General features: G+C 38.7%; 1 protein-coding gene across 7 annotated transcripts in view; it reads right to left on the bottom strand.

The window, feature by feature from the left end:
• Lama2 (laminin subunit alpha 2) overlaps positions 1–27,195 on the bottom strand; it is a 647,938-nt gene that overhangs the window by 434,896 nt on the left and 185,847 nt on the right. For all 7 annotated transcript variants that reach the window (XR_015627317.1, XR_015627326.1, NM_001427039.1 and 4 more), the window contains exon 4: positions 11,695–11,937. Coding sequence is in view for 5 of the 7 variants with exons in the window: in NM_001427039.1 (NP_001413968.1) it covers positions 11,695–11,937 (243 nt within the window). In the remaining 2 variants the exon portion in view is untranslated. The remainder of the gene's footprint in view (positions 1–11,694; positions 11,938–27,195) is intronic.

Here is a 27,195-nt window from a genome sequence, read left to right as displayed (position 1 = left end):
TGCTATCTTTTTTCCATTGGATGGTTTTGGCTCCTTTGTCAAAAATCAAGTGACCATAGGTGTGTGAGTTCATTTCTGGGTCTTCAATTCTATTCCACTGGTCTATCTGTCTGTCTCTGTACCAATACCATGCAGTTTCTATCACTATTCCTCTGTAATACTGCTTGAGTTCAGGGATAGTGATTCCCCCTGAAGTCCTTTTATTGTTGAGGATAGCTTTAGCTATCCTGGTTTTTTTGTTATTCCATATGAATTTGCAAATTGTTCTGTCTAACTCTTTGAAGAATTGGATTGGTATTTTGATGGGGATTGCATTGAATCTGTAGATTGCTTTTGGTAAAATGGCCATTTTTACTATATTAATCCTGCCAATCCATGAGCATGGGAGATCTTTCCATCTTCTGAGGTCTTCTTCAATTTCTTTCTTCAGAGTCTTGAAGTTCTTATTGTACAGATCTTTTACTTGCTTGGTTAAAGTCACACCGAGGTACTTTATATTATTTGGGTCTATTATGAAGGGTGTGGTTTCCCTAATTTCTTTCTCGGCTTGTTTCTCTTTTGTGTAGAGGAAGGCTACTGATTTATTTGAGTTAATTTTATACCCAGCCACTTTGCTGAAGTTGTTTATCAGCTTTAGTAGTTCTCTGGTGGAACTTTTGGGATCACTTAAATATACTATCATATCATCTGAAAATAGTGATATTTTGACTTCTTCTTTACCAATCTGTATCCCCTTGACCGCCTTTTGTTGTCTGATTGCTCTGGCTACAACTTCAAGAACTATATTGAATAAGTAGGGAGAGAGTGGGCAGCCTTGTATAGTCCCTGATTTTAGTGGGATTGCTTCAATTTCTCTCCATTTAGTTTAATGTTAGCAACTGGTTTGCTGTATATTGCTTTTACTATGTTTAGGTATGGGCCTTGATTTCCTATTCTTCCCAGGACTTTTATCATGAAGGGGTGTTGAATTTTGTCAAATGCTTTCTCAGCATCTAATGAAATGATCATGTGGTTCTGTTCTTTCAGTTTGTTTATATAATGGATCACGTTGATGGTTTTCCGTATATTAAACCATCCCTGCATGCCTGGGATGAAGCCTACTTGATCATGGTGGATGATTGTTTTGAGGTGCTCTTGGATTCGGTTTGCCAGAATTTTATTGAGTATTTTTGCGTCGATATTCATAAGGGAAATTGGTCTGAAGTTCTCTTTCTTTGTTGTGTCTTTGTGTGGTTAAGGTATAAGAGTAATTGTGGCTTCATAGAAGGAATTCGGTAGTGCTCCATCTGTTTCAATTTTGTGGAATAGTTTGGATAATATTGGTATGAGGTCTTCTAAGAAGGTCTGATAGAATTCTGCACTAAACCCGTCTGGACCTGGGCTCTTTTTGGTTGGGAGACCTTTAATGACTGCTTCTATTTCCTTAGGAGTTATGGGGTTGTTTAACTGGTTTATCTGTTCCTGATTTAACTTCGGTACCTGGTATCTGTCTAGGAAATTGTACATTTTCTGCAGATTTTCAAGTTTTGTTGAATATAGGCTTTTATAGTAAGATCTGATGATTTTTTGAATTTCCTCTGAATCTGTAGTTATGTCTCCCTTTTCATTTCTGATTTTGTTAATTTGGACACACTCTCTGTGTCCTCTCGTTAGTCTGGCTAAGGGTTTATCTATCTTGTTGATTTTCTCAAAGAACCAACTTTTGGTTCTGTTGATTCTTTCTATGGTCCTTTTTGTTTCTACTTGGTTGATTTCAGCTCTGAGTTTGATTATTTCCTGCCTTCTACTCCTCCTGGGTGTATTTGCTTCTTTTTGTTCTAGCGCTTTTAGGTGTGCTGTCAAGCTGCTGACGTATGCTCTTTCCTGTTTCTTTCTGCAGGCACTCAGCGCTATGAGTTTTCCTCTTAGCATGGCTTTCATTGTGTACCATAAGTTTGGGTATTTTGTACCTTCATTTTCATTAAATTCTAAAAAGTCTTTAATTTCTTTCTTTATTTCTTCCTTGACCAGGTTATCATTGAGTAGAGCATTGTTCAATTTCCACGCATATGTGGGCATTCTTCGCTTATTGTTATTGAAGACCAGTTTTAGGCCGTGGTGGTCCAATAGCACGCATGGGATTATTTCTAACTTTCTGTACCTGTTGAGGCCCGTTTTTTGACCAATTATATGGTCAATTTTGGAGAAAGTTCCATGAGGAGCTAAGAAGAAGGCATATCCTTTTGCTTTAGGATAGAATGTTCTATAAATATCTGTTAAGTCCATTTGGCTCATGACTTCTCTTAGTCTGTCTACGTCTCTGTTTAATTTCTGTTTCCATGATCTGTCCATTGATGAGAGTGGGGTGTTGAAATCTCCTACTATTATTGTGTGAAGTGCAATGTGTGTTTTGAGCTTTAGTAAGATTTTTTTTTTATATATGTAGGTGCCCTTGTATTTGGGGCTTAGATATTTAGGATTGAGAATTCATCTTGGTGGATTTTTCCTTTGATGAATATGAAGTGTCCTTCCTTATCTTTTTTGATGACTTTTAGTACAAAATTGATTTTATTTGATATTAGAATGGCTACTCCAGCTTGCTTCTTCTGACCATTTGCTTGGAAAGTTGGTTTCCAGCCTTTCACTCTGAGGTAGTGTCTGTCTTTGTCTCTGAGGAGTGTTTCCTGTAGGCAGCAGAATGCAGGGTCCTCGTTGCGTATCCAGTTTGTTAATCTATGTCTTTTTATTGGGGAGTTGATGGTGAGAGATATTAAGGAATAGTGATTATTGCTTCCTGTTATATTCATATTTGGATATGAGGTTATGTTTGTGTGCTTTTCTTCTCTTTGTTTTGTTGCCAAGACGATTAGTTTCTTGCTTCTTCTAGGGTATAGCTGCCTCCTTATGTTGGGCTTTACCATTTATTATCCTTTGTAGTGCTGGATTTGTAGAAAGATATTGTGTAAATTTGGTTTTGTCATGGAATATCTTGCTTTCTCCATCTCTGTTAATTGAGAGTTTTGCAGGATACAGTAACCTGGGCTGGCATTTGTGTTCTCTTAAGGTCTGTATGACATCTGTCCAGGATCTTCTGGCCTTCATAGTTTCTGGCAAAAACTCTGGTGTGATTCTGATAGGTCTGCCTTTATATGTTACTTGACCCTTTTCCCTTACTGCTTTTAATATTCTTTCTTTATTTTGTGCGTTTGGTGTTTTGACTATTATGTGACGGGAGGTGTTTCTTTTCTGGTCCAATCTATTTGGAGTTCTGTAGGCTACTTGTATGCCTATGGGTATCTCTTTTTTTAGGTTAGGGAAGTTTTCTTCTATCTATCTTGTTGAAGATATTTACTGGTCCTTTGAGCTGGGAGTCTTCACTCTCTTCTATACCTATTATCCTTAGGTTTGATCTTCTCATTGAGTCCTGGATTTCCTGTATGTTTTGGACCAGCAGCTTTTTCCGCTTTACATTATCTTTGACAGTTGAATCAATGATTTCTATGGAATCTTCTGCTCCTGATATTCTCTCTTCCATCTCGTGTATTCTGTTGGTGAAGCTCGTATCTACAGCTCCTTGTCTCTTCTTTTGGTTTTCTATATCCAGGCTTGTTTCCATGTGTTCTTTCTTGATTGCTTCTATTTCCATTTTTAATTCCTTCAACTGTTTGATTGTGTTTTCCTGGAATTCTTTCAGGGATTTTTGCGATTCCTCTCTGTAGGCTTCTACTTCTTTATTAATGTTTTCCTGTGTTTCTCTAAGGGAGTTCTTCACGTCTTTCTTGAAGTCCTCCAGCATCATGATCAAATATGATTTTGAAAGTAGATCTTGCTTTTCTGGTATGTTTGGATATTCCGTGTTTGCTTTGGTGGGCGAATTGGGCTCCGATGATGCCATGTAGTCTTAGTTTCTGTTGCTTGGGTTCCTGCGCTTGCCTCTCACCATCAGATTATCTCTAGTGTTACTTTGTTCTGCTATTTCTGACAGTGGCTAGACTGTCCTATAAGCCTGTGTGTCAGAAGTGCTGTAGACCTGTTTTCCTGTTTTCTTTCAGCCTGTTATGGGGACAGAGTGTTCTGCTTTCGGCATGTAGTTTTTCTTATCTACAGATCTTCAGCTGTTCCTGTGAGCCTGTGTCTGGAGTTCACCAGGCAGGTCACTTGCAGCAAAAAAGTTTGTCTTAACTGTGGTTCCGAGGCTCAAGTTTGCTCGTGGGGTGTTGCCTATGAGCTCTCTGTGTTGGCAGCAACCAGGAAGATCTGCTCTGCCCTTTCTGGGAGCTTCTGTGCACCAGGGTTCCAGATGGCATTTGGCGTTTTCCTCTGGCTTCAGAGATGTGTGCAGAGTGCAGTCTTTTCTGGTTTCCCAGGCGTGTCTGCCTCTCTGAAGGTTCAGCTCTCCCTCCCACGGGATTTGGGTGCAGAGAACTGTTTATCCTGTCTGTTCCTTCAGGTTCCGGTGGTGTCACAGGGGTCCTGCTGCTCCTGGGCCCTCCTCTACGGGAACCCAGAGGCCGTATACAGTTTCCTCTTGGGCCAGGGATGTGGGCAGGGGTGGGCAGTGTTGGTGGTCTCTTCCGCTCTGCAGCCTCAGGAGTGCCCACCTGACCAGGCGGTGAGGTCTCTCTCCCACGGGGTTTGGGAGCAGAGAGCTGCTGCGGGCCGGGATCCGCGGGTTTGGGACTCCAGGTAAACACCGGAAGTGCCCGGTCCTAGAGGAATTTTGCCTCTGTGTGTCCTGAGTTCACCAGGCAGGTCTCTTGCAGCAGAAAAGTTGGTCTTACCTGTGGTCCAGAGGCTCAAGTGTGCTCGTGGATTGCTGCCTACGAGGTCTCCACGGTGGCAGCAACCAGGAAGATCTGCCGTGTAACACTTTATAAGCTAAATATTTCAAGTACTCTCTGTGATTTCATAGTGTATGATAATCTTCAGGGCACGGTGTTAGTTCCATGTTATATGCAGTTCAAGAGCATGATGCTTATTATTGTAATGATTATGTATTGGGAAAGATATATAGCAACTGTAAGTAATAATTTACTTCAATCTCTGTTTCTAACAGATAGGAATCGGTAATGTCCTCCTGCTTCTTCCTGAGGGAGCAATTCCAAGGTTCACATAGAAGGGAAGGCTTCCTCATTTCCATCTACTCATTTTTATAGAAGTTCACATGAAGTCATACTAGGCCATAACAATGTTACATTAAAAGAGAATCTCTGAAACAGTTTTTAACATGCTGTGTTTGTGTCTTCTCTCCCTTGTCATTTTCAATTCTAAGGATCATCATAGTTATCAGGTGATGAAAAGAAAATGAAAAGTATTCTGTCTCTCTATATAAAATTCTGTCATACCAGAAATCAAAATACTATCAGAGCTATAAATATGGCTTTCCAAAAGAAGTGTCTTCAAGAATTAATGATGGTGTCTGTAGGGATTTTTTATATCAGATTGCCAGGCTTCAAAAGTAAACTCAAAGGGAATCTAAATTCCATTGAGATGCACTCCTGTGGGGTGGGAAGGGTTGTATTAATAAGGAAGGAAGATCACTTGTAAATGACTTAAGGTCTCTATATGAGGAAGTTGATGCGACATCACCATGGAAACCATGCATAGTCAGTTATTTGGTCTAGCATCTATCAAAATACATTAAAAGCAATCCTAGCCACAGGACAAGAAAATTTCATGTGAGTAAAAAAACATTGATTATAATTTTGACTTTAGAATCCCTTAAGCATTGCCATCCACACAGTCATTCTCCTCAACACTGTCAATGTAATTCCTCTCTGCTGTGCCTCCCCAACCATCAATAACTGAGTACACGGTCCAGGGTATTCACTCAGCTTCAAAACACCCAGAGACTCCACTCACTAAATTGTACTAGGTTTCCTGAGAGCAATATGCTTATTGTCTTTCTTCAGGTACAAAATTACCAACATTCTTTCCTTAAGTAACCCATAATCTGTTCTTCTCCCGGGACAGAGGAAGCCAGATTTGTCTGAAAAGCAAGCCAGGAAGCCGAGACTTCAGAATCAGAGGCACATGTTTAAAACATGCTTCCCATGCCCCTGCCATACGTATTAAATAAATGAGAGGCTCATTCCCCAAAAACACACTCTTAAGGAAGCGATTTATGGGGTTTACAAGTAAATCAGACTTCTCAGGGATAAGTCCATTGGCAGCCAGGGTGAGCAGTTCTCAGGAGCTTCCAATAGCAGCTACTTTGTGCAGATGCAACACTCTCTGTAGCAGAGTTACTCTCTGCAGCTCGCTGGGGAGGCATGTCTACATATGGGTCCCATTACAGCTTTCTCCTGTGGCTAGAGGCACAACCTAATGGAGGCTCCCTGTGATCTGCTGCCTTATAGCCTACAACTCCTATTACTGAATTTCAGATTATTCTCTCTGACTAAAGGAAAGCAAATTCCTGCTGAGTCCTCTCAGCACTGATGATACAAAATTACTTTTTCTAAAATTAAACTCTCAAGGCTTTTTCTCAATGCCCCCTATGTTTTTCATCCGGGATAACAACACAGGGGTTATCCCCCCCAAGGTCATCCATCCCCCCACCCCCCATGCCAAGACCTAATGCTTGATGTACAAACTTTATCATAGCTCACAGGAGCTACTCTGCTTCCTTGGGATGCAAACCCAGCATGAAGAGCTAATCTCTTTCTTGGTAGTAGTTGAAACTTGTTATCTTGGGAACTTAGTGCATCCCTCAAGTTCCCTCACAGTGAAGCTACATGGTAAACATTTTTTGATCTCTCGAAACTCATGTAGAGTGTGCTGAGAAAATTCAGAGAAGGTAGTGAGTCAGATGCTGGAGTAACGAGGTCTGAGAAAAGAGTGGGCATGATGCAGCCAAGAGGAAAGAGGTCAAAGGAAGAACTGTGCATTGATGATTCCAACAGAAACAGTAGCCAGCACACATTCCGGGCACAGACGCCAGACTAAGGACCTAGCCTTTAACAGGATCAATGCTGAATCGACCTAGTTATCTTTTAACCTGACAATGGTGTATTATCTACCTGAAACAACAAATTAGAATAGCTTGGTGGTTTTGATGTGTCTTTAAATGTCTCCAAAAAGTGACAGTGTAATAAACCTACACTCATTGAGTTGGACACTCGTCATGAAGATATGATTTTCTATTTATATTCTACTATTAAACCTAAAATAAGTTATATCAGTGCATTATAGTTAAGATGTTCTTATTTCATTGGGTCTTCTTTTCATTGATGGGCTTTAAAATAATCTTTTTCTTAGTTATGACTTAATTTTATACTTAAAGGATATTATGATGGTCTAAATAAAATGATTATTCCATGCTTAGTCAAAAATAGGTACTTCAGATTGTGGTGGATATTTAGTTAGACACTGCTGCCCTTAATAAAAAGTTATCTAGAAGCATAATTTTATGAATGAATAAAAATGTATAAAACATATATTGACTTAAATAAGAGGAGCAAGAGAAAGCGGTTTCTTCCATGATAGTCTTCCCCCAAACCAGGTCAACTTAATTTTTAGACATTAGGCTAGTCCAAACTGAATAACAGCATACAAAATATTTTTTCCAACAGATCTTAAAATTGTCACAGATTAGAGATTTTGAAAGGAACACAATCATAAATTTAATGCTTTCCCCAAACTGTATCAAAGAAGAGAAATACAGACACTGATGAAAAAAATTAACAATATCTGAACAAAGTCAGTACTTTGGTTCATAATCAAGTAACAATGAAGGTTGGCTATTTCACAAACACATTGTGTAAGACATCGTCTGTATCAATAGCAGTGTGAGAATATCTCATGAGTCTCTATTCCTTATAATCATGTAAATTTAATACAAGTCCAAAATGGAAAACTACATATATGACTTTGATTCTGTTTCTAGTAAGTTAAATAACCAGAACCAACACGTCCAATGACAAATACCAACCAAACGACAGAATACAGAAGAACATCTACTTAAAGCCATTTACGTGCTATAAGAGGATAGAAATGAATGTCCAGAGATGCCTTGGTGCAGTGCGACAAATCTAAGCCTGCGATGCATTCCCAAAGACGTGGCTGAGCAAACTAAGAATTGCTTTAGACAACCCTCCTCTAATAAGACAGGAAAAGCTAGATTCTGAAATTTGAAGGGATTGGGATTTAGTAAATCCCATGTCTATCTGTTTGAACTCCAAAGACAGGAACCCAAGGAATGAGTGTAACTGGGATTAGCGCAGCTGTGGTCAGGTTCCTCCAGAGCTTTACTCGGAACGTCCCAGGAACTCAAATCTGTAAACTGTTTAAAAAGGATCCAGGATGCTATGGCATGGCAGGAACATCAGAAAATTCCCACAGGATAATCATATCTTAGTTCTTCAATTAGGTCCACAAACATTCTTCAAATATAAATTTGCCATACATGGACATGGACAACATAAAATAGCATCAGCTAGTATTTGGTCAACCAAATATATCCCACAAAAGTCGGTCATTAGTCCTCAAACAAAAATTTCAAATAATTATAACTTTATACTATGGGAAATAAAGACACAATACTGAGAGTATATATATGTATCATATGTCTACATGAGTCTGAATAGAAGGCAGAAGGCATCAGATCGCTTGACGCTGGAGTTGCAGTCAGCTATGGGCTGACCCAGGTGCTGGGAGTTGAACTTACCTCTTGTATAAGAACAGTCTGTTCTCTTAACCACTGACCCATCTCTCCAGCTCCATAAAGTAAATGTTTGATAGATATAAAATTCCAATGAAAAGTTAGTAAACCTAAACTTCTACTTGAAAATGAGCCAGAGAAATTCTAGAAATTAAAAATGATCCTAAGCAAAATTAGAGTTTTATAAACAGTTTCAACAGATTTTCCATAGCTCTGGGAAGAATTTAATACACTGAAAATATGCCATAGTAAAATATTCATGCTAAATTACAAAAGGAAAAAGGGACAAAAGGTAGACAAGTGACAGACACAGGTGTAACAAGCATGGTCTAATTTGTTTTTAATTGGGATTGCAGAAGAAATTTTGAAAGAAACAATTCTTGTGGAACTACACACTCATTGAGTTATTTGTTGAACCAACGAAAAAGATCACTTTGTAGATGTATAAAACAAAATGATATCGGAATCTCATCAAGAAATTGAAATAACCCAGTGCAGCACTTCCCAACAGAGCCAGGCAAGCTCAGAGGTACCGTAATGGTGGAAGCCAGTGCGGTGGTGGCTTGTCATGCACACCTATTGCACACTCAGGATGTGAGGAGTGCAACTAACTAACCAAATTCTAATACGATTTGAAAAAGCACAGATTTGATTTAAATAACCGCAAATGGTTATTGCCTTTTTTTTCATCTTTATTAAATTGGGTATTTCTTATTTACATTTCAACTGTTATTCCCTTTCCCGGTTTCCAGGCCAACATCCCCCTAACCTCTCCCCCTCCCCTTCTCTATGGGTGTTCTCCTCCTCATCCTCCCCCCATTACCACCCTCCCCCCAACAATCACATTCACTGGGGGTCAGTCTTGGCAGGACCAAGGGCTCCCCTTCCACTGGTGCTCTTACTAGGCTATTCATTGCTACCTATGAGGTTGGAGCGGAGCATCAAAACCATACTACTGCAGCATAAAGGCGAACATGAACACCTTTAAGGAAATCAAAGTAAAGACACCTTGAGGAACAGTTTGGGTAGCTCTGTTCTCTACAGAAACATGGAGCTCAGTAAACAATTAAACATGCAAAGACTAAATGGCTATGCTCTTTTTTCCTTCCAAAGCATGGGGTTGAGTTGAATTCTAACTCAGTGTTAGTCCTGGAGTTGGGAGTGCAGAAGGAAGAATGGGATTTGATAGACACAAGGGCTTCCGTAAACAGATAGTTCTGTCTGCCTAAAGCATGGGATGAAAGAAATGGGTTTATGTTCTAGAAACACAGATGACCCTTGGGAACATGTTATGGATCTAGATGTTAGCATATATGTGATCAACTTGTTTCTGGGGACAGTGAAGTGAAAGTGATATCTTTCTAAAGACTAGCCCCGACCATCAATACAGAGTTGGTCAATCGACTTTACATTTCCAAATTGGCTTTTTACTTGTTTTGTACATCATCTGCATCTCCATAACCATAAACGTTACTTTTTTAACATGGAATTTGAGTACTGTTTCAAATTGCAGAATTGAATTGCCAAAGAAGAGTCTGGTCACCTTATGTCAAAGGCTAAACTTCTTTCTCAGAGGTAATTAGAGGCCATCTAGATTGGCCACAATCCTTTGAATAATAAGATCGGAATGTGGGTTTTCTGGAAGCTTGTATACAAGTCCTTGGATATTGGACTGGGGAGAGAATATTAGAAAGGGTGTACAGTCCATGTCCCACAAAGGAATATTTCTGTTTTGATCTTGAGGTGCTGAAAAAAATGCCATGCATTCAGTAGAAAGATCCTTTCAATCTGGACCTTTTTCCAGGCTAGTGACATATAGGACAGTTCCTTCCTGTGAAGCCTAATACCCTTAGCTTCAGTCCTCTGCCAGCCCATGGCACAATGAGAACCAATGAGCATTCTGCAGCAGGCTGTGTTGGCGGGCGTGAAATTGCGGTGTTGGTTGTAGAAGATTGTGCTTCCACATCGCAGGTCTCTAAGTCATTTACCTGTGTCTCCAGCTGAGGTCACACATCCACCACACTGTTTTACTTTTGATGGCGTGTTCATCGAATTGCAGGAGCCACTCAACTCTGTGTCGTAAAATGGAATTAAATATGTTTGCTCAAGCCAGACTGGTGGAATTGCTCTGAGCATACGTAAGGTAGGTTACAGAAAGCTGTGACGTCTGGAAGGTTGGTCCATTAAATTCATTAGCCACTTAATGATACTTTTACCTTGTGATAGATGCTTTAAGATACAAGTCCATGGGTAGCTTCATGTGCAATACATTGTTTGATCATACTCACATGTTCATTTGCTCAAAAGCAAATACATTAATTATCTCCAGGGTCCCTACCTTATAAACTAAGGCACAGAGAATTTAAGCAACTGGACCGAAAACAGACAACTAGCATCAGGTCATGCCTTGGATCCAAGGCTTAAAGCTAATGAATAAAAACTAGAATATTATCTCCAGAGCCAAAAACAAAACAAAAACAAAAGAGCAACCGCTCTTGAATTATATATGCATGCATATAATTAAGAACTTAACACCTGTACATGACCATCCAGGAAGACTTCACCCAGAGAGCACATCATGCCTTGGCCCTCCATGGTGAAAGCAGAAATGCATACAAAACCTGACATGACTTCTTTTCATATGGTTTATGTTTTTGCCTCATTTGGGGTCTATCATTGTTTAGTTCGCTTTTTCCTTTTTCTTTACAAAGCCCTTCTTTGTGTCTATTCTGAGATTGCGTTTGCACACCGTAGAGCTTTCATTAGGTTTCTAGCCTCTAGCAATTGTCATTATTGGAAGTCTCTTTAGCAGTGAAATTTATCTCTGGCTTCAAAGACAAACCCATTTCCTCATCTCTGATCTTTGAGAGAAGAGACACATGAAGGCATTTAACATTCTGATCACCGCAGGTTTTCTTTTTTTCCCTAATAACACATTTAAATTGACTTCTGTTAAATTCCATTTTAAAACCTCGCTGATATTAATTACTGACACATTCATGTCTCTATGACAGAGATATTTTACAGTACTCGATACGGCTTCTCCATCTTACCTCTCCATTTTCTAAAGGGTGGATCTTGGAATAAAATGAAGTGCAGATGACCTCATCGTCTTTGGCATAGGATGGTGGCCCAGTGCGGGGATAGATATTGTAGAGGGTCAGGCACTCCGTGTCTGTCACTGCATGATACTGCCAGGGTTTGTACTCCTCGTCATCCAGGGAACGCTCCAAAATCCAGTTTCCAGGCCGAGGGGAATTGGCTGCTTTCACAATTACATAGGCAATCTGGAACACCTGTTGGTGGGTGACAACAGCATAGTTCTGAGTTCCAAGGTGCCCTCTGTCAGTCATGCCACAGAAAGGTGGCTGCTATCGAGTTTCATTTGTAACTCAATTGTGTTCTGCAAAAATGGTTTTAGTATTGCATATTCACGTTTGGCTGAGACAAGCTGTTTTGACAAACATGTCTGAAAGCAATATTTAAGTCACCCTCAGATTTCTGGTGTGATCGAAGACCAATCATAGTCTCTTAGCCAACCCAAGCTATTTAGTATTGAGAAATATAATATGCATATATATATATATATATATATATATATATATGAAGATGGCTTCCAGATACTGTACAAACTAAAACCAGGACATAACAGGTATAGAACTATAAGTCTTTTAAGTTAGGATAGATGGTAGAGTGCTTTATTTGACAAAATTGATGGATGGGGTGTTAAGTTTATCTTCTACGTTAGAAATTGCAGAGCAGTAAAAGTTGTGTTCAACTTATGTACGCAAGAAAAGAGCCTTTTAATTGTACATAAAGAGGGAAATGTTGTGGACTGCTGTTTGTATTTTCTGCTCCCTCCAAGAGGGCTTCCACAATGAGGAGTAAATCACATACTCAAGTGATGTGAGGTGAAATCTTAATTGGTCAGCTAAGGCTAGAGCCTGTGAATGGACAGTGGAAGAAAAAGGCAGAGCTGAAAGCTTTAAAGAAGGGAGAGAAGAGGGAGAAGAAGAGGGATGGAGGACAGAGGGAGAAAATGGAAGAAGAAGTCATAGAAGATGAAGCAGACCCATGTGGCCTGGAGGAGCGGCAAGTAGCTAGGGATCTTATAGCTGGGGAATAGAGTAGTGTAAGTTATGTCGGCCCAACCGAGGTGTGCAGTTTGTGTTTGCATCAACTGAGTTTTGTGTTCTTTGCATGGGAATTTGGGGTTGGAGATTTAGAGTTATAAAGAACAAAAGAGTAGACTTGAGTCCTCCAGCAACTCAGTAGAGCATTGTTTCACCCAGTTATCTAAGGTCTCTTATGGCACCAGCATGCAAAACACTAAACACCAATTTTCTCACCTTAGAGTCAAGAACTAATGTACTAAAAACAAAACATGCTTATTGAAATCCACTTCACCCTCAAAAATGGAGACCTCATATGCAACGTCTAAAACAGCATAGCACTTCAGGCGCACATTCCTGTGCTCAAATTATGGGTCCAGCATGACTGAAAACCTAGGAAGATAATTTTTTCCTAGCTGCAGCTTTATTTTCTATGAACTAAGATCAAGTGTAAGTTCACCCACAAGACACCACTGGACTAAACAGAATATTGTACACAGAACACCCGGAAAAGCACCTGGCAGTAGATATCTAATAGATGTGGGGTCTTCTGCATCCCCACATAGAAAATAGGAAGTTTAAATTCCAATGTTATAGAGACAAGTGATTGAAACCACAATGTATTAAATGGGCAATTCTGTGCTTTCTCTTTACATAAAGTAAACCTGCAATGGCAGAGAAGGAGGGAAGAAACATCATTGCTATAATTTGAGAGAGTAAACTCAGCAAACAGAGGGCAATGAAAGCAGTGACCTACCTTCGAATCTGCATGAAATTTAGTGGAGAGAGAGAGAGAGAGAGAGAGAGAGAGAGAGAGAGAGAGAGAGAGAGAGAGACAGAGACAGAAGAGGAGAAGAGAGGAGAGGAGAGGAGAGGAGAGGAGAGGAGAGGAGAGGAGAGGAGAGGAGAGGAGAGGAGAGGAGAGGAGAAAGAGAACATCTAAATATTTGTGACAATATGTATGTGCCTGCAATGCAATCTGAAAGTCTAAAATAATAATGTCCAGATATTATAAAGTGACATTTTTGTGTTGTATCCTAGACAGAAATATAGATAAAACCTAGATTAAAAAATAGCATTCTCCTAGAATGGAAATTATAAGCCATGAAAAGTAACAATAAAGCAAGAAGGTAACATATAGATTAGTAGATCCTATACCTATAGAGGGATCTTGACAGCTTTAAGGTCTGAATGAAGTGGTCACTAGAAGGGATGATCCAAGTGATGGTTCCATCCAACAATGTCCTACTGTGTCATAGGAACTATGAAAAGAATATTCTAGAGAAACTGTCTTAGCTATTGGAATTCCATGAATTCATGTACAGTATCTGTGTGATAATTTAGATAACTTTAAAATATGAAAACGATATAGAAGGGACAATATGGACACAGTTGTTTCTGGAAGATGTTTCCTTGAATGTGGACACATCATGTATTGTGAGATAAAAACAATTCCTTAAATGATTGAATTTAGAGCTAGCATTTACTGGTTATGCCAAGTTGTGGGAAAGCCACTGGCAAAAATGTTGAATTCTTTCTGCTGGTAAATCACAATTGGTTAACCATTTAAAACCTTTACTTTCTTGAGGACAACAGACGAAACCAAGAAAGATAAGAAAGATCCAGGATGTCTACTCTGTTCAGAAAGGCCTTGTGTCATTTTGTTCTAATGAGAGCACATAAATGGCAAGTACTCTATTTGTGAGTTCTCCCTCCCCCTGTCTGTCTGTCTGTCTGTCTGTCTGTCTCTCTCTCTCTCTCTCTCTCTCTCTCTCTCTCTCTCTCTCTCTCTCTCTCTCTCGTGTGTGTGTGTGTGTGTGTGTGTGTGTGTGTGTGTGTGTGTACCCAGCAATGATGCTGGGACTCTTTTTTTGACTCTTCTCTATCCAATTCAGTAAGGCAGAAATCTTTCACTGAACCCAGAGCTTGCCAATATGGCTACTCTGGGGGAGCCATGTTGCTCTAGGGTTGCTCTGTATCTGCTTCAAAATTCTGAAATTATTAGCAGACTATAATACCCACCTGGTTGAACTTAAGTCCTCACAACTGCACACAGGGTATTAACTGCTGAGCAATCTCAGAGCACCCAGGTTTATATTTACTGTAATGTCAGTGACACACACATCTATGTATACACATGTAAATATCTGAAAATGCTCATTACCATGTTAAAGCCATTTACTTTAAGAATGAGGAATCAAGGAGAGGTAGAACATGAAGATGATTTCTTTATCCCTGTATCCTGTTATTTTGCTAGTTTAACACAGATGTCTTTCTTTTTTTTTTTATTAACTTGAGTATTTCTTATTTACATTTCAAGTGTTATTCCCTTTCCCGGATTCCGGGCAAACATCCCCCTAATCCCTCCCCCTCCCCTTCCTTATGGGTGTTCCCCTCCCCATGATGTCTTTCTTACCAACAAAGCTTTTGTTATTATTATTTTATGGTTGCACAACTTAGACAAAGAGCCTCTCACACACTAGGAGAACACAATACCATGGGGCGAGTCTCTAGCCTTAGTTTGTTCTAACTTTCCCTGGCTTGCTTAGAACTTGTGATCCTTCTACCTCAACTTGAATGTAGGGACTACACTTAAACTAGCTTCCTATGAATTGGGTGGATCATACCCCATTAGCCACAGTATTTGCTGTTTCCAAAATTTTAGGCATTGCCCTTAAGGAATTATCTCCATTTAAGTAGATCTTACTGAACAATCTGTCACATGGATTCCTTATGAGGAAATTTGTTAAAGAATATGTCAACTGATCCCTCATGAGGACTATAAAGGGAAACTGGACTGTACCATACAGTTATGAAATAGTCTTCTTGTAGTTGTTTGTATTCCCAAAGCAACCCTGGTAAGCTTTAAAACAATAAGAAAAGGGAACACCTAAATTGTGACAGCCCAGAAGACTGGGTTCCAGTTATTACATCTTTAAAATTGGGGTAGTTTTTACTACCATATTTTGAGATAGTACATATTTAGCATTTATTACATGTAGCAGAATAATCAAAGTCACCGTAGTGTCTGTAGTTCTTCTGTTGGTTTAGCCCTGGTGATTTCTGTTTGCAACAGCTTAAATCCTAGTCAACACAAGGGCATACATGACTTAGTTGGAAGCAAGGCATCCATTTCTCTTTTGCTGATCTTTTTCAGCCTTGCTGGCCTAAGGAAAGTAAATAAAACCCTTTAGCATTCCACCTCTTAGGATTTCTTTTCCAATGACAACCCAAGGAAGAGATTGTGAGATAATGAGTACCCACACAGTGGCTACTCCTTAGATTAGCGGACCTGCTGTTTGTATATTTGAGTTGGTATCTTTTCTTCTAGGAAAAAATGCACAGAGATTTTTTAAAGATATAAAAAATAAAAGATAGTGAAACATGTTAAAAGTACATAGTTAGTCTAGAAGAAAAATAAGGACACACTGGGTTATAGATAAGGAAGTTGGTTTAGCAAGCAGCCCAGCAAGCAGATAGAGGAACAGGTCAACTTCTCTTGGGGATGTGACGTGGATTTATGATTCCAGAGCATCTGTGTTGTTCCTGTAATAATCAATGAAAACTTTTTAAACAAAGTATCGTGGAGCCTCATTCCATAATTCAGTAGAACAGCCAGCATTAGGTGCCACAGAAAAGCAGTTACTGCTTTTTACATTATCAAAAGAGCGCCATTTCAAAACAATACCCTTCTTTCATTTGTTTTCTAAGGATTCCTCTACATCACATGCAACATTAATTAAATTTGTGGGCATGTACTATTATGAATAAACTCCTTAAAGTGTTGCTAAATAGCATTATTGAAAGACACAATGAATAGAGGCCTTCTTTGAAGGCCTCAGAGAGTGAATGTGAAGATTTTAAGAGATTTTCTAAGTATTCCACATTTTCAATGCCTCAAACAGAATAGCTCTTTAACGTTGTCTATGCTGTTTTTATTAACTGTCTCTTATGTTTTCCACATTTAGACTCTTTATAATCAGTAGCATTTATACCTTATTCATGATAAATACAAGTAAAATTTGTTACAGTGCAAAGGTGCAGCAAGGAAAGTGAGCATCTCGCTGTCTACTAGGCTTCAATGACCATATACTAATGTGATATGCAAATGCTTTTTTTCATTTGTTGGTTGGTTATTGTTCTTGTTTCACTTGTTCTTTTGGTGAGAAGGTATTTTTTTTTTTTAAATTTAGTGCCTGTAAAAAATTCAAAATCAATTTAGAAAATAACCACAAAAAACTGAAATGTTACTGGAACAAAGGGAACTTTCTAGCCCCAAGGATGCTTACTGCTCATTCACATGTATGCAATTATGCAATTACCTCAACTGTGGTAGTGTTGAACTAGATGTTCCGTCTCTAGTAAGTGGTCTAATTGGGGTTTTGAAAGTGGAGCGTTCATTTAGAATGTAATTGGAGAAAGGGGTTCTGCTGAAGGATCTTTCCATAAAAGATCTTTCCACAAAAGATACTTTTCCATGCCGTGGATAAAATAATGTGATGTTGTATAACACTGCCTCAAGTAAGGAACCTGGGAGCTTGGAGTACTTCAAGTTCTGCTGCAGTGAGGGTTATCTGCATTCTCACAAACTATGAGGTCTGGCTGGTTTTCAGAACTAATTAATAGAAGGGTTGCTGTGTGCTCTAACATTGGTTTCTGGAACATTTAGGATTCTCCTTTCTCCAAATACCTTGATTGTCAGAAGGATGCTACCAAAAACATATTGTGTTTTGGGTAGTTGAGAGATATTGAGTGTCTCTGGTATACAGTTAGAAGGTGCAGGGCAAGGAATGTAAAGACGGCTTAACAGTTAAGAGTGCCTGTTGTGTAATCAGGACCAGTGTCCTCATCCTAGTACTCACAAAACAACCCAGGTATCAAGCAAATGCTGGAAGAGGAGCTTGACACCCTCTTCTGACTTCCACATACATGAGCCTACACCCCTAACACACACACACACACACAGACATGTACATATAAAACACATGCATAAATGTATATACATAAGCATACACACATGCACATGCATACTGTGCACACACATGTGTATAAACACATACACACATAATGCAATCGTGCACACTCATGCACATGTTCACACACACAATTGCATTCACAAGTGTGTACACACACTCATGAACACACATACACATGCAGGCACTCACAAGCAAATGTATAAGTGAGTTACATTTTTTCCTAAAATGCAGCAGGATGAATGTAATTCCTAACAAATGAAACAAGGCCTTCTCTTTAAACTCTTCACAAAGGGCAAACAAATGGATGAAGGCCAGTGGCTTTAAGTAGCAGTGCCCTCAGGGAGAACTCGACCCAACTCCCTCCCCTCTAAGTCCCCTTCCCTTGTTGCTTATGAGGCTAGCCGGTGGCCATCTAATTTCTGTCTTACGTTGTGTACTACCTCCTTCCCTGCACGGATGTCCACTTGGGAACCATAGGCAATAGTTGCCAGCAGGAATGCTTGCAGTATTCTAGTAACTGCTTTTGACCATGCTATGAATTTTAACATTTCTCACAGATGCAACAAAATCTCAACATTACAAAAACTGTATTTTGAAAGCCCAATTGTATTCTTTGCTTTGAAATGGTCCATGATCCAAATCGTGCCATTTGGCCATCTTGTTTGAAAGTGATGAGAGTGATCTATTGTCCAAACGAGAAAAGACTGTCCAGAGTATGAATGTTCAAGCCAGGGAGGAATTTGAGATGTTCATAGCAGTATCTATGTTTCTTTGCTTGAGTCGATGGACATAACTCATGTGGCTATTTAGTTGATTTCATCTACAACTACTAAAGAAAAATTAAGAAACAGAACAAAATTCCAATAACAGCAGAGAGAAGTTCAATGAGGAGAGCTTGATCTGTTTTTCTGGAAGATTCATGACTATTGCTGAAGGAAAGCAGAGGTTATAGCCCAGTGAACAACTCAGTCTGAATGTGGCCATTGTGACAGCCCATAGCCTTATACACAGGGCCCTGACAGAAGCTGAAGTTTGGGATAGGCTGAGGGGATGAACCTCCGCACATCTTTGTACAAGGAAGTTGTTCGTAATAATTCCCATCGATGGCTCATAGGACCAGGTTCTTATTCTATACAAATGTCGGAGTTATCTAAGAAAAACTATACCACATTTCTCTTTTAAAAGATGTTAATATGTATGTGCTGATAATGAGATTAAGATGAAATTAAAACGTAAGTCAGACACCAAGTTTAAAGGGTTTTAAATGAGCTTTTAAACTCAAAAACAAAAAAAAATTAACCTAAAACCATCAGCAGTCATTATACTCTATGTGAGTTTAATGTCTATTTATCCATTTATTTCATCCAGGAAAGACAGAATGATACACAGGGGCCTTCAAAGGAATATACTGGCCCATGCGTTCAGTCTTTAAGAAGATTCATTTCAAGTAATTCCATGTACTAAAATGATTTGTAACTGTCACTCAGTTAAACTTAGGTGGGCCACTTTACCCCACCCTACCCTCTCCCACAAATACATTAGCACTGCTGAACATGGATTGATAGAAGTTGCAGGTAAGCAGATGAACCCCTCTGCCTCTGGGTAAGATGTTCTGCCAGCTCACAGGAGGAACAGGGACACTTTGCTCCCAATTAAAACACATTTCTGAAATGCTCACATTACCCTCATGGAATTAATACATTTGAAAACGAGTGGTTCCAGCACCTAAGGTTTTCTTAAGAAACAATAATCTGACAGGATGGCTAACGCTAATCCTATGAAGAGAAAATTTGCAATTACTTGTTGAAATTGGATTTTTTTTATCATGGGTTTAAAACAATGGTTAACTTTTCAACAGTCTGGAGGGACTTTTTTTGTCTCATTCTACCAGAAGGAAAATCTTTACCTCTGGCTCAAAGAAATTAGTTACTTTCCCTTTCTCTTCATTGATATACAATCAACATATACTTGCATACAATAATAAGCAATTCTATTTATTTCACTCGAAATACTAGATAGATTTCCTCCAGAGAAGGACAGGCTTATCATAAAGTTAACTTCTACAACATTAAAACCAGAATAGCCAAGAAGACACCAAATTCGAAGTGTAGAGGGATACACCTTGAAATGACAAGAGTCTACACGGGATGTGTCACCGCAGTTCATGGCTTTGCTGTTTCTTATCATGAGGGAGAATGTACTATAATCTATAGTTACCTGTACCCACCGATGACCATTGATATCCCCAAAATGGAGACACCTAGACATTCTTACAATCTGTTAGAATTATGGCTGGCCACCTATAAAACAGTCATGCTGAAACAGATAAGTCTAGTAGAGGAAATCTAAGCTGGGCTATCGTCAGGTCCTCCAGTGGTATACAAACTTTAGTACGGGAGAGAGTAAAAGGGAAATGCTAGAACCTCCACTAGACATATCACTAGAACCCTCAATTAGATAAAGGAATTTCAAGTAACCTAAAAAATACTTTACAGATCAAGAGAGATTTGAAAGATTTAGCCAAATAAATGCAATGTGTGTCCTCATACGCATTATGATGAAACTAGTCAGCCATTCAGAAAGAAACCATAAGCAAGCACAAGTCTTAATAGCAACAGAGATAGGTATTAATATTAATCAAGTAGTAATCTTTAGGCATGATGATGATTTTATTCACCAAGCGAAACAATACCTAGAGAGAGATGTACCAGAGGTTGCTTCTGAAGAATCTTGGGGCTCGGTCAGTGTAGGGTGTGGTTTTGTTTAGAACCAGCATAGATGGGGGTGCTGACAAAACGGCTTACGGGATCAGTGTGCTTACTGTGCAAGTCTGTGGACCTGAATTAAAATGCCTAGCACCCTCACAAAAGCCAGGCATGACCTCAAGTGGAAGTGATTCCCTGGTTAGTCAGCCTAGCTGACACCATAAGCTTGAAGTTCCCTGAAAAACCAACCTCAAGGAAATAAGGGAAGCAGACAGAGGAAGAGACCTGCCTGGTCTCTTCTTGCCCCCTCTCCACACACAAATAAAAATAAAAATTAAAAAATTGACATGAAGGAAGTCATGAGTTAATTCTTATAAATGAGTGAACATTGAGTCCATTCACATCCATGCTAATTTTTTACACTTTTGTGTATATTTGAATTCTTTTCACGACTAGAATAAAAGGCTTACTAATGTATCTCATTTTAATAAACAAATATTTCTTTTTAACAGAACAGTATTACCACTGGCAGTAATTTAGTGCTTGTTCCTAACGTGCAAATGTTTAATACATTTTCTTAATTACTGTGATAAATAGCTAGGCACTTTCTGTGACTATACTCCATTCAGAGATCAAGAAACGTGTTTTAATAATTATCAAGTCCAATAGCACTGTTGGCCATAAGGTCTCAGAATTTTAGCCCAGACTCACTAAAACTACAGCAAGAGGAAGTAGACTCCAAATTGGATTGAGCACAGCCCTCCCTCTGCTTATTAACACATCTAGTTATCTATGCTTTGTTAAGTTGCTATTGTTTTTAACAATGTTGGCTGCAGGGGAAACCCAGGCAAGCATTTTTCTTGTGTTTAGCAGTGCCCTTGACATCTCCTCTCCCTTCACAAGGCTTCTTTCTCGTTTGAGACAATCTCAAATGGTTTCAAAAGATTGACCTGCCTCCTGTGAGGAAGTTGTTGGCCCAGCATGTCTTTCACATCAGCTACTGGTTAAAAGAGCACATGGGCTGAGCCCTCCATGGAGCAGCCAGTCCTCACAGTTCAGCCGTCAGAGAGTGCAATATTGGTGTGAATCACAGAAAATCAAAACTGTGACAGTTTAATACCTGCCTCCTGAAAATTATGCACTCTAGAGAAATATCCAGCCTTGCCTTGTGTTTCTCCACTTCTACAGTGAGCAGGATAAGGACAACCAACATGCTTTCCAATAGTAACATTTCCGAAGTCACTGAAGTTCAAAGCATTTGGGGAACAACGGGAAAGATTTATCGTGATGAGAAGAGTTAGAAATAGAGTTTTAGCAGTGCAGAATTAAAAAAAAAAACAAAATCAAAGATGGCTGGAAACTTTGTGCTTTTGGTTCATGATTGTTTCCCTCAGGTCAGACACTCAAAACTTACCCAGTTTACCTACTGCAAATGAAACAGCACCAGCCTTTATCAAATTTGTTTGTTTCTCTACCGTCATGTCTTTCTTTATGGTCATTGTAAAGTAAATGTTGTTCCTATTGAATTATCTGCAGCTTCTGGATCACAACCTCACCACACTTATATAACATCTCCAGAACCAGTGACCTTATTGGAAATTTTATTTTACTTTTTTCTACCTCCATCTTCTTTGAAATATCTTCAGCTTCTCATTATGCTTCTCTCTCCTCCAACTTTCTGAATGTTTCCCTTTAGAGAAAGGGGACATTCAATTTCTGGGCAGACTGGCTCATACTTGTAACCTTAGCATTTAGGAATTGGGGTTCCAAGTGTCTTCTTCTGAGCCTCCAACCATTCCTTAACATGGGTAATTTGTTTGAAAAGGCATTTCTAGAAAAAGTCTGCCCTCAATTCCTTCTAAAGTCGTACAAACTGTTATCTGTGAATTCTGGTTCTGGAATCATTAGCCACTCACCCCCAAAATTGTGTCAGAAGTTTAGAAGCAAAAACGACACATCTCTGGAAGAGTGTTTTCCTTGGCACTGAATTAAGTTTCATTTCATATGTGAAAATTCAGACAGGAACCATAATCCAGGAGCTTCCCAAGTGGCCTGGCGCACACCAGATGCTCTGCCCAGCAAAAAAGACAACACAGCAGATCAATACATACATACATATATATATATACATATATATATACATATATATATATATATATATATATATATGCCGAGAAAACCACAAGTGGAAATAGAACACAGCAAGTCTTGCCTTATGTCTTAAGACATGAAGTCAAGGCTCTAAAATTAGACCATACAGCAGACAGCTAAGAATTGACCACAATTGTCAGTGAAGATCTATAAGAAAGATGAAAGGTGGAGAATTGGCTTTGAGGATACCTGGCTCTATGCGAGCAGTCACTGTAGGATGGGTATGGAGTTTATGCTCTAAACAGAGGTAGTCGTTGGAACTCACTTTACATGCATGTTCTATGGCGTAGATACCTCTATCCTTCTCCATTAATCATCTGACATTGCCAAAATCACACTGAAGGAAGGGGAGCCACATGACTCTTAAAATTTTCCAGAATTCTCCAAAACAATCCTTTTAATGTCTAGATAGGAAAGTGAAGTTTGAAGATAAGAGGGGGAAGAGGTCATAATTTCTATTGCAGGTGTCATCAATATAGGCATAATGTATTATGTACATAAGGTATATAAATATAGTGAAATAACTTTAAACCAAGCTTTCACTGCTGAACATAAATGAAATTACTTAAATATGAACAGGGTATATAGGATGCTATTATTCTTGGTAAACAAGAGATCATTAAAATAAGGATTAGGGTGAGTCCCAAAATAATCAGTGTAGAAAGGACAGTTGTATCTGAAATGAAATCCACTTGGAGAATGCTAAGCTCATTTTTGCTTTCCAAGGTACCAATTATAGAATCTGTATATGTATATTAAAGGTTCACCAAATGGTGTTTTAATTAGTTCACTAATGCATTTGTTTTGCAATTATTGGGTAACGCATCATTTACTGTGCCATCCTGTAATGTAGGTGTTGAAATACAGAGGTAAATTCAAAATCCTTCTCTCAGTGGAGTTATGTTTCAGAAAAACAAGGGGCATGCCAGAGCTGTGGGAGAATCAATTCACATGATTTTCAGAAGTCAATGTGAATGCTTCTCATCAACACCACTCCCAGTGACATTTCGTGAGGTAATGTGCAATCAGCCACTGTAGGATGGTTTCCTCATGGAGAATGGCTAACAATTTAACTCATGGCTTTGCTGTCCCTTGGAGAGCCAGTTGCTAAGCACTTGCCAACATGCTACTGTACTGACAAACATGGTCAGTAAGCAAGTAAAGGAGTTTTAGGTAGAGTTTTCTCTAAAATAGTCACAAAACACTTTTCTAAGAAGATAGCATTGAAGTAAAGACTTTAATGACACAGGGGACAAAACTATGTTATAGCTTAGTGAGTAGCATTTGAGGACAAGTCACAGCAGGAATGGAAGTCTTGATGATGTAGGAATAAATATATTTTATCCCAAGAAAGACCCTGTGATCAGAGTAAATTAGACTAAATCTGTAGTCAGAGATGATGCTGGATAACACCAGAACCAGGTCACAGAGACACACAGAAGGTAAGGGTGGGAATTTGGGTCTACACAGATTGAGATGCTACTAGGAGGCATGAATAGAGGATAACAGAATCCAATTATATTTTAATTTATTTGGCTATTCTTGACTATTGGAGGGCAAGTTGGCAGCAGACAGGGATATGGAAATGAGTTAGATCTGCCCTGGTGAGAAGGGGATAGTGGTTTGCATTAGGAAGGGGTGGGTGATGCAGATAGTGTCGGATGCACTCATGATGTGTTATATAGGTAGTTTTTGATGTATCTGTATGAGAGGCAGGAGGAAGAAATGATGCTTGGTGGTTATGTATAGAGGCTAAGACCCTACAGCAGGTGACTAAGGATGTACTCTGGAGTATTGAGGAATAAAGCTAAGACAAACAAGACGAGACATTTAAAGTAAATCTGCTCATTGGGAAATTGATGCAATATGTATTAAATGGGTTTTGTCCCATAGGCAAAGTTTTTAAACTTTCTATGCATTGAGAATCTCTTCTGAATCTGGGCAATGGACAGAACAACAATAATTCCTTTATGCAGCTCTGACAAATATACTTTGGGACACATTTGATGTGCTTAGAGAAGAATTACCTACACCAATCCTCATTGAAAATTAGCTGTGACAATCAGTGACTGCTTTATTTGTCTCCTAATTGATATATGAGATAAAAGTTATATATTGACAAAATCGTCAAAGGGAAGCTTTATATCAAATTGAAAAATGATCCACATTGAGTATATTTTTAAAATTTTTAACTGAGAAAGAAATTAGAATTGTGGTAGGTACTTATTAATTGGGGATAAACTTTGTCTATGTCTAGACTTCCATCTACACACCAAAAGTCATTACAGTTACAGTTTATTTTGTTGGACTTTTTTTTTAAAAAGATGGTACTAAATGGAGAATAAAGAAAATATGTTTGGCAAACGTACCTCTGAGTAAAAGGCTGGAATATTTTTACACAAATGTACCAAAGAAAGAAACTGCTGTAGCCATTCTAACATCGAATAAAATTGACTTTAAACCAAAAGCTATCAAAAAAGATAAGGAAGGACACTTCATACTCATCAAAGGAAAAATCAACCAAGATGAACTTTCCATTTGGAACATCTATACTGCCAAATGCACCCATATTCATAAAAGACACTTTACTAAAGCTCCAAGCATACATTGTACCACACACAATAATAGTGGGAGACTTCAACACCCCACACTCAGCAATGGACAGATCATGTAAACAAAAATTAAACAGAGACACAGTGAAACTAACCTAAGTATGAAGCAAATGGATTCAACAGTTATCTATAGAACATTGCATCCTAAAACAAAAGAATATACCTTCGTCTCAACACCTCATGGGACCTACTCCAAAACTGACCATATAATAGGTCACAAAACAGGCCTCAACCAATACACAAAGATAGAAATAATGCCATGCATCCTATCAGAGCACCATGGACTAAGGCTGGTCTTCAACAAGAATGCAAACAATAAAAAGCCCACATACACATGGATGTTGAACAATGCTCTACTCGATGATAACTTGGTCAAGGAACAAATAAAGAAAGAAATTAAAGACTTCTTAGAATTTAATGAAAATGAAGGCACAACATACCCAAACTTATGGGACATAATGAAAGCAGTGCTAAGAGGAAAATTCATACATCTGAGTGCCTCCAAAAAGAAACAGGAGAGAGCATATAGTAGCAGTTTGACAGCCACCTGAACGCTCTAGAACAAAAGGAAGCAAATACATTCAAGAAGAGTAGACAGCAGGAAATAATCAAACTCATGACTGAAATCAACCAAACAGAAACAAAAAGAAGCTGGTTCTTTGAGAAAATCAACATGAGAGATAATCCCTTAGCCAGGCAAACCAGAGGGCACAGAGACAGTATGCAAATTAACAAAATCAGAAATGAAAAGAGAGACATAACACCAGAAACTGAGGAAGTTTGAAAATCATCACACTGTACTACAAAATCTGGAAAATCTGGAGGAAATGGACAATTTTCTAGATAGATGCCAGGTACAAAGTTAAATCAGGATCAGATTAACCATCTAAGCAGTCCCATAACTCCTAAAGAAATAAAAGCAGACATTAAAAGTCTCTCAACCAAAAAGAGCTCAGGACCAGATGGATTTAGTGCTGAATTCTATCAGACCTTGAAAAAGACCTAATACCAATGCTCTTAAAACTATTCCAGGGTTGGGGATTTAGCTCAGTGGTAGAGTGCTTGCCTAGCAAGCACAAGGCCCTGGGTTCGGTCCCCAGCTCCGGAAAAAAACAAAACAAAAAACAAAAAACAAAAAACTATTCCAAAAATAGAAACAGAAGAAACACTACCCAATATGTTCTTTGATGCCATAATTATGCTTATATTTAAACCACACAAAGATACTATAAAGAAAGAGAACTTCAGGCCAATTTCCCTCACATATATCGATGCAAAAATACTCAACAAAATTCTTGCAAGCACAAACCAAACCACATCAAAATAATCATTCACCATGATCAAGTAGGCTTCTCTACAGGGATGCAGTGATGGCTCAATATCTAGAAATCTATCAATGAAATCCACTATATAAAAAAATACATGATCATCTCAATAGATGCTGAGATAGCATTTGTCAAAATTCAACACCCCTTCATGTTAAAAATCTTGGAAAGATCAGGAATAAAAGGACCATACCTAAACATAATAAAAGCAATATATAGCAAACCAGTAGCCAACATCAAACTAAATGGAGAGAAACTTGAAGGAATCCCACTAAAATCAGAGACTAGACAAGGCTGCCCACTCTCTGCCTATTCAATATAACACCTGAAGTCCTAGCAGAACAATCAGATAACAAAAAGGAGGTCAAAGGTATATAATCTGTAAAGGATCAGCTCAAAATATCACTATTTGCTGATGATATGATAGTGTATTTAAGTGACCCCAACAATTCTACCAGAAAATTCCTATACCTGATAAACAACTTCAGTTAAGTGGCTGGATAGAAAATTAACTCATACAAAGCAGACGCTTTCCTGCACTCAAAAGATAAACAGGCTGATATAAAATTAGGGAAATAACACCCTTCAAAATATAGTCACAAATAATATAAAATACCCTGGTATGACTAATCAAGTAAGTCAAAAATCTGCATGACAAGAATTTCAAGGGGTT

The sequence above is a fragment of the Rattus norvegicus genome, chromosome 1, assembly GCF_021556685.1.
Source record: "Rattus norvegicus strain SHRSP/BbbUtx chromosome 1, alternate assembly SHRSP_T2T, whole genome shotgun sequence".
NCBI lineage: Eukaryota > Metazoa > Chordata > Mammalia > Rodentia > Muridae > Rattus > Rattus norvegicus.
Note: the sequence above shows the minus strand (reverse complement) of the source record. Positions and strands in the feature narration are given on the sequence as shown.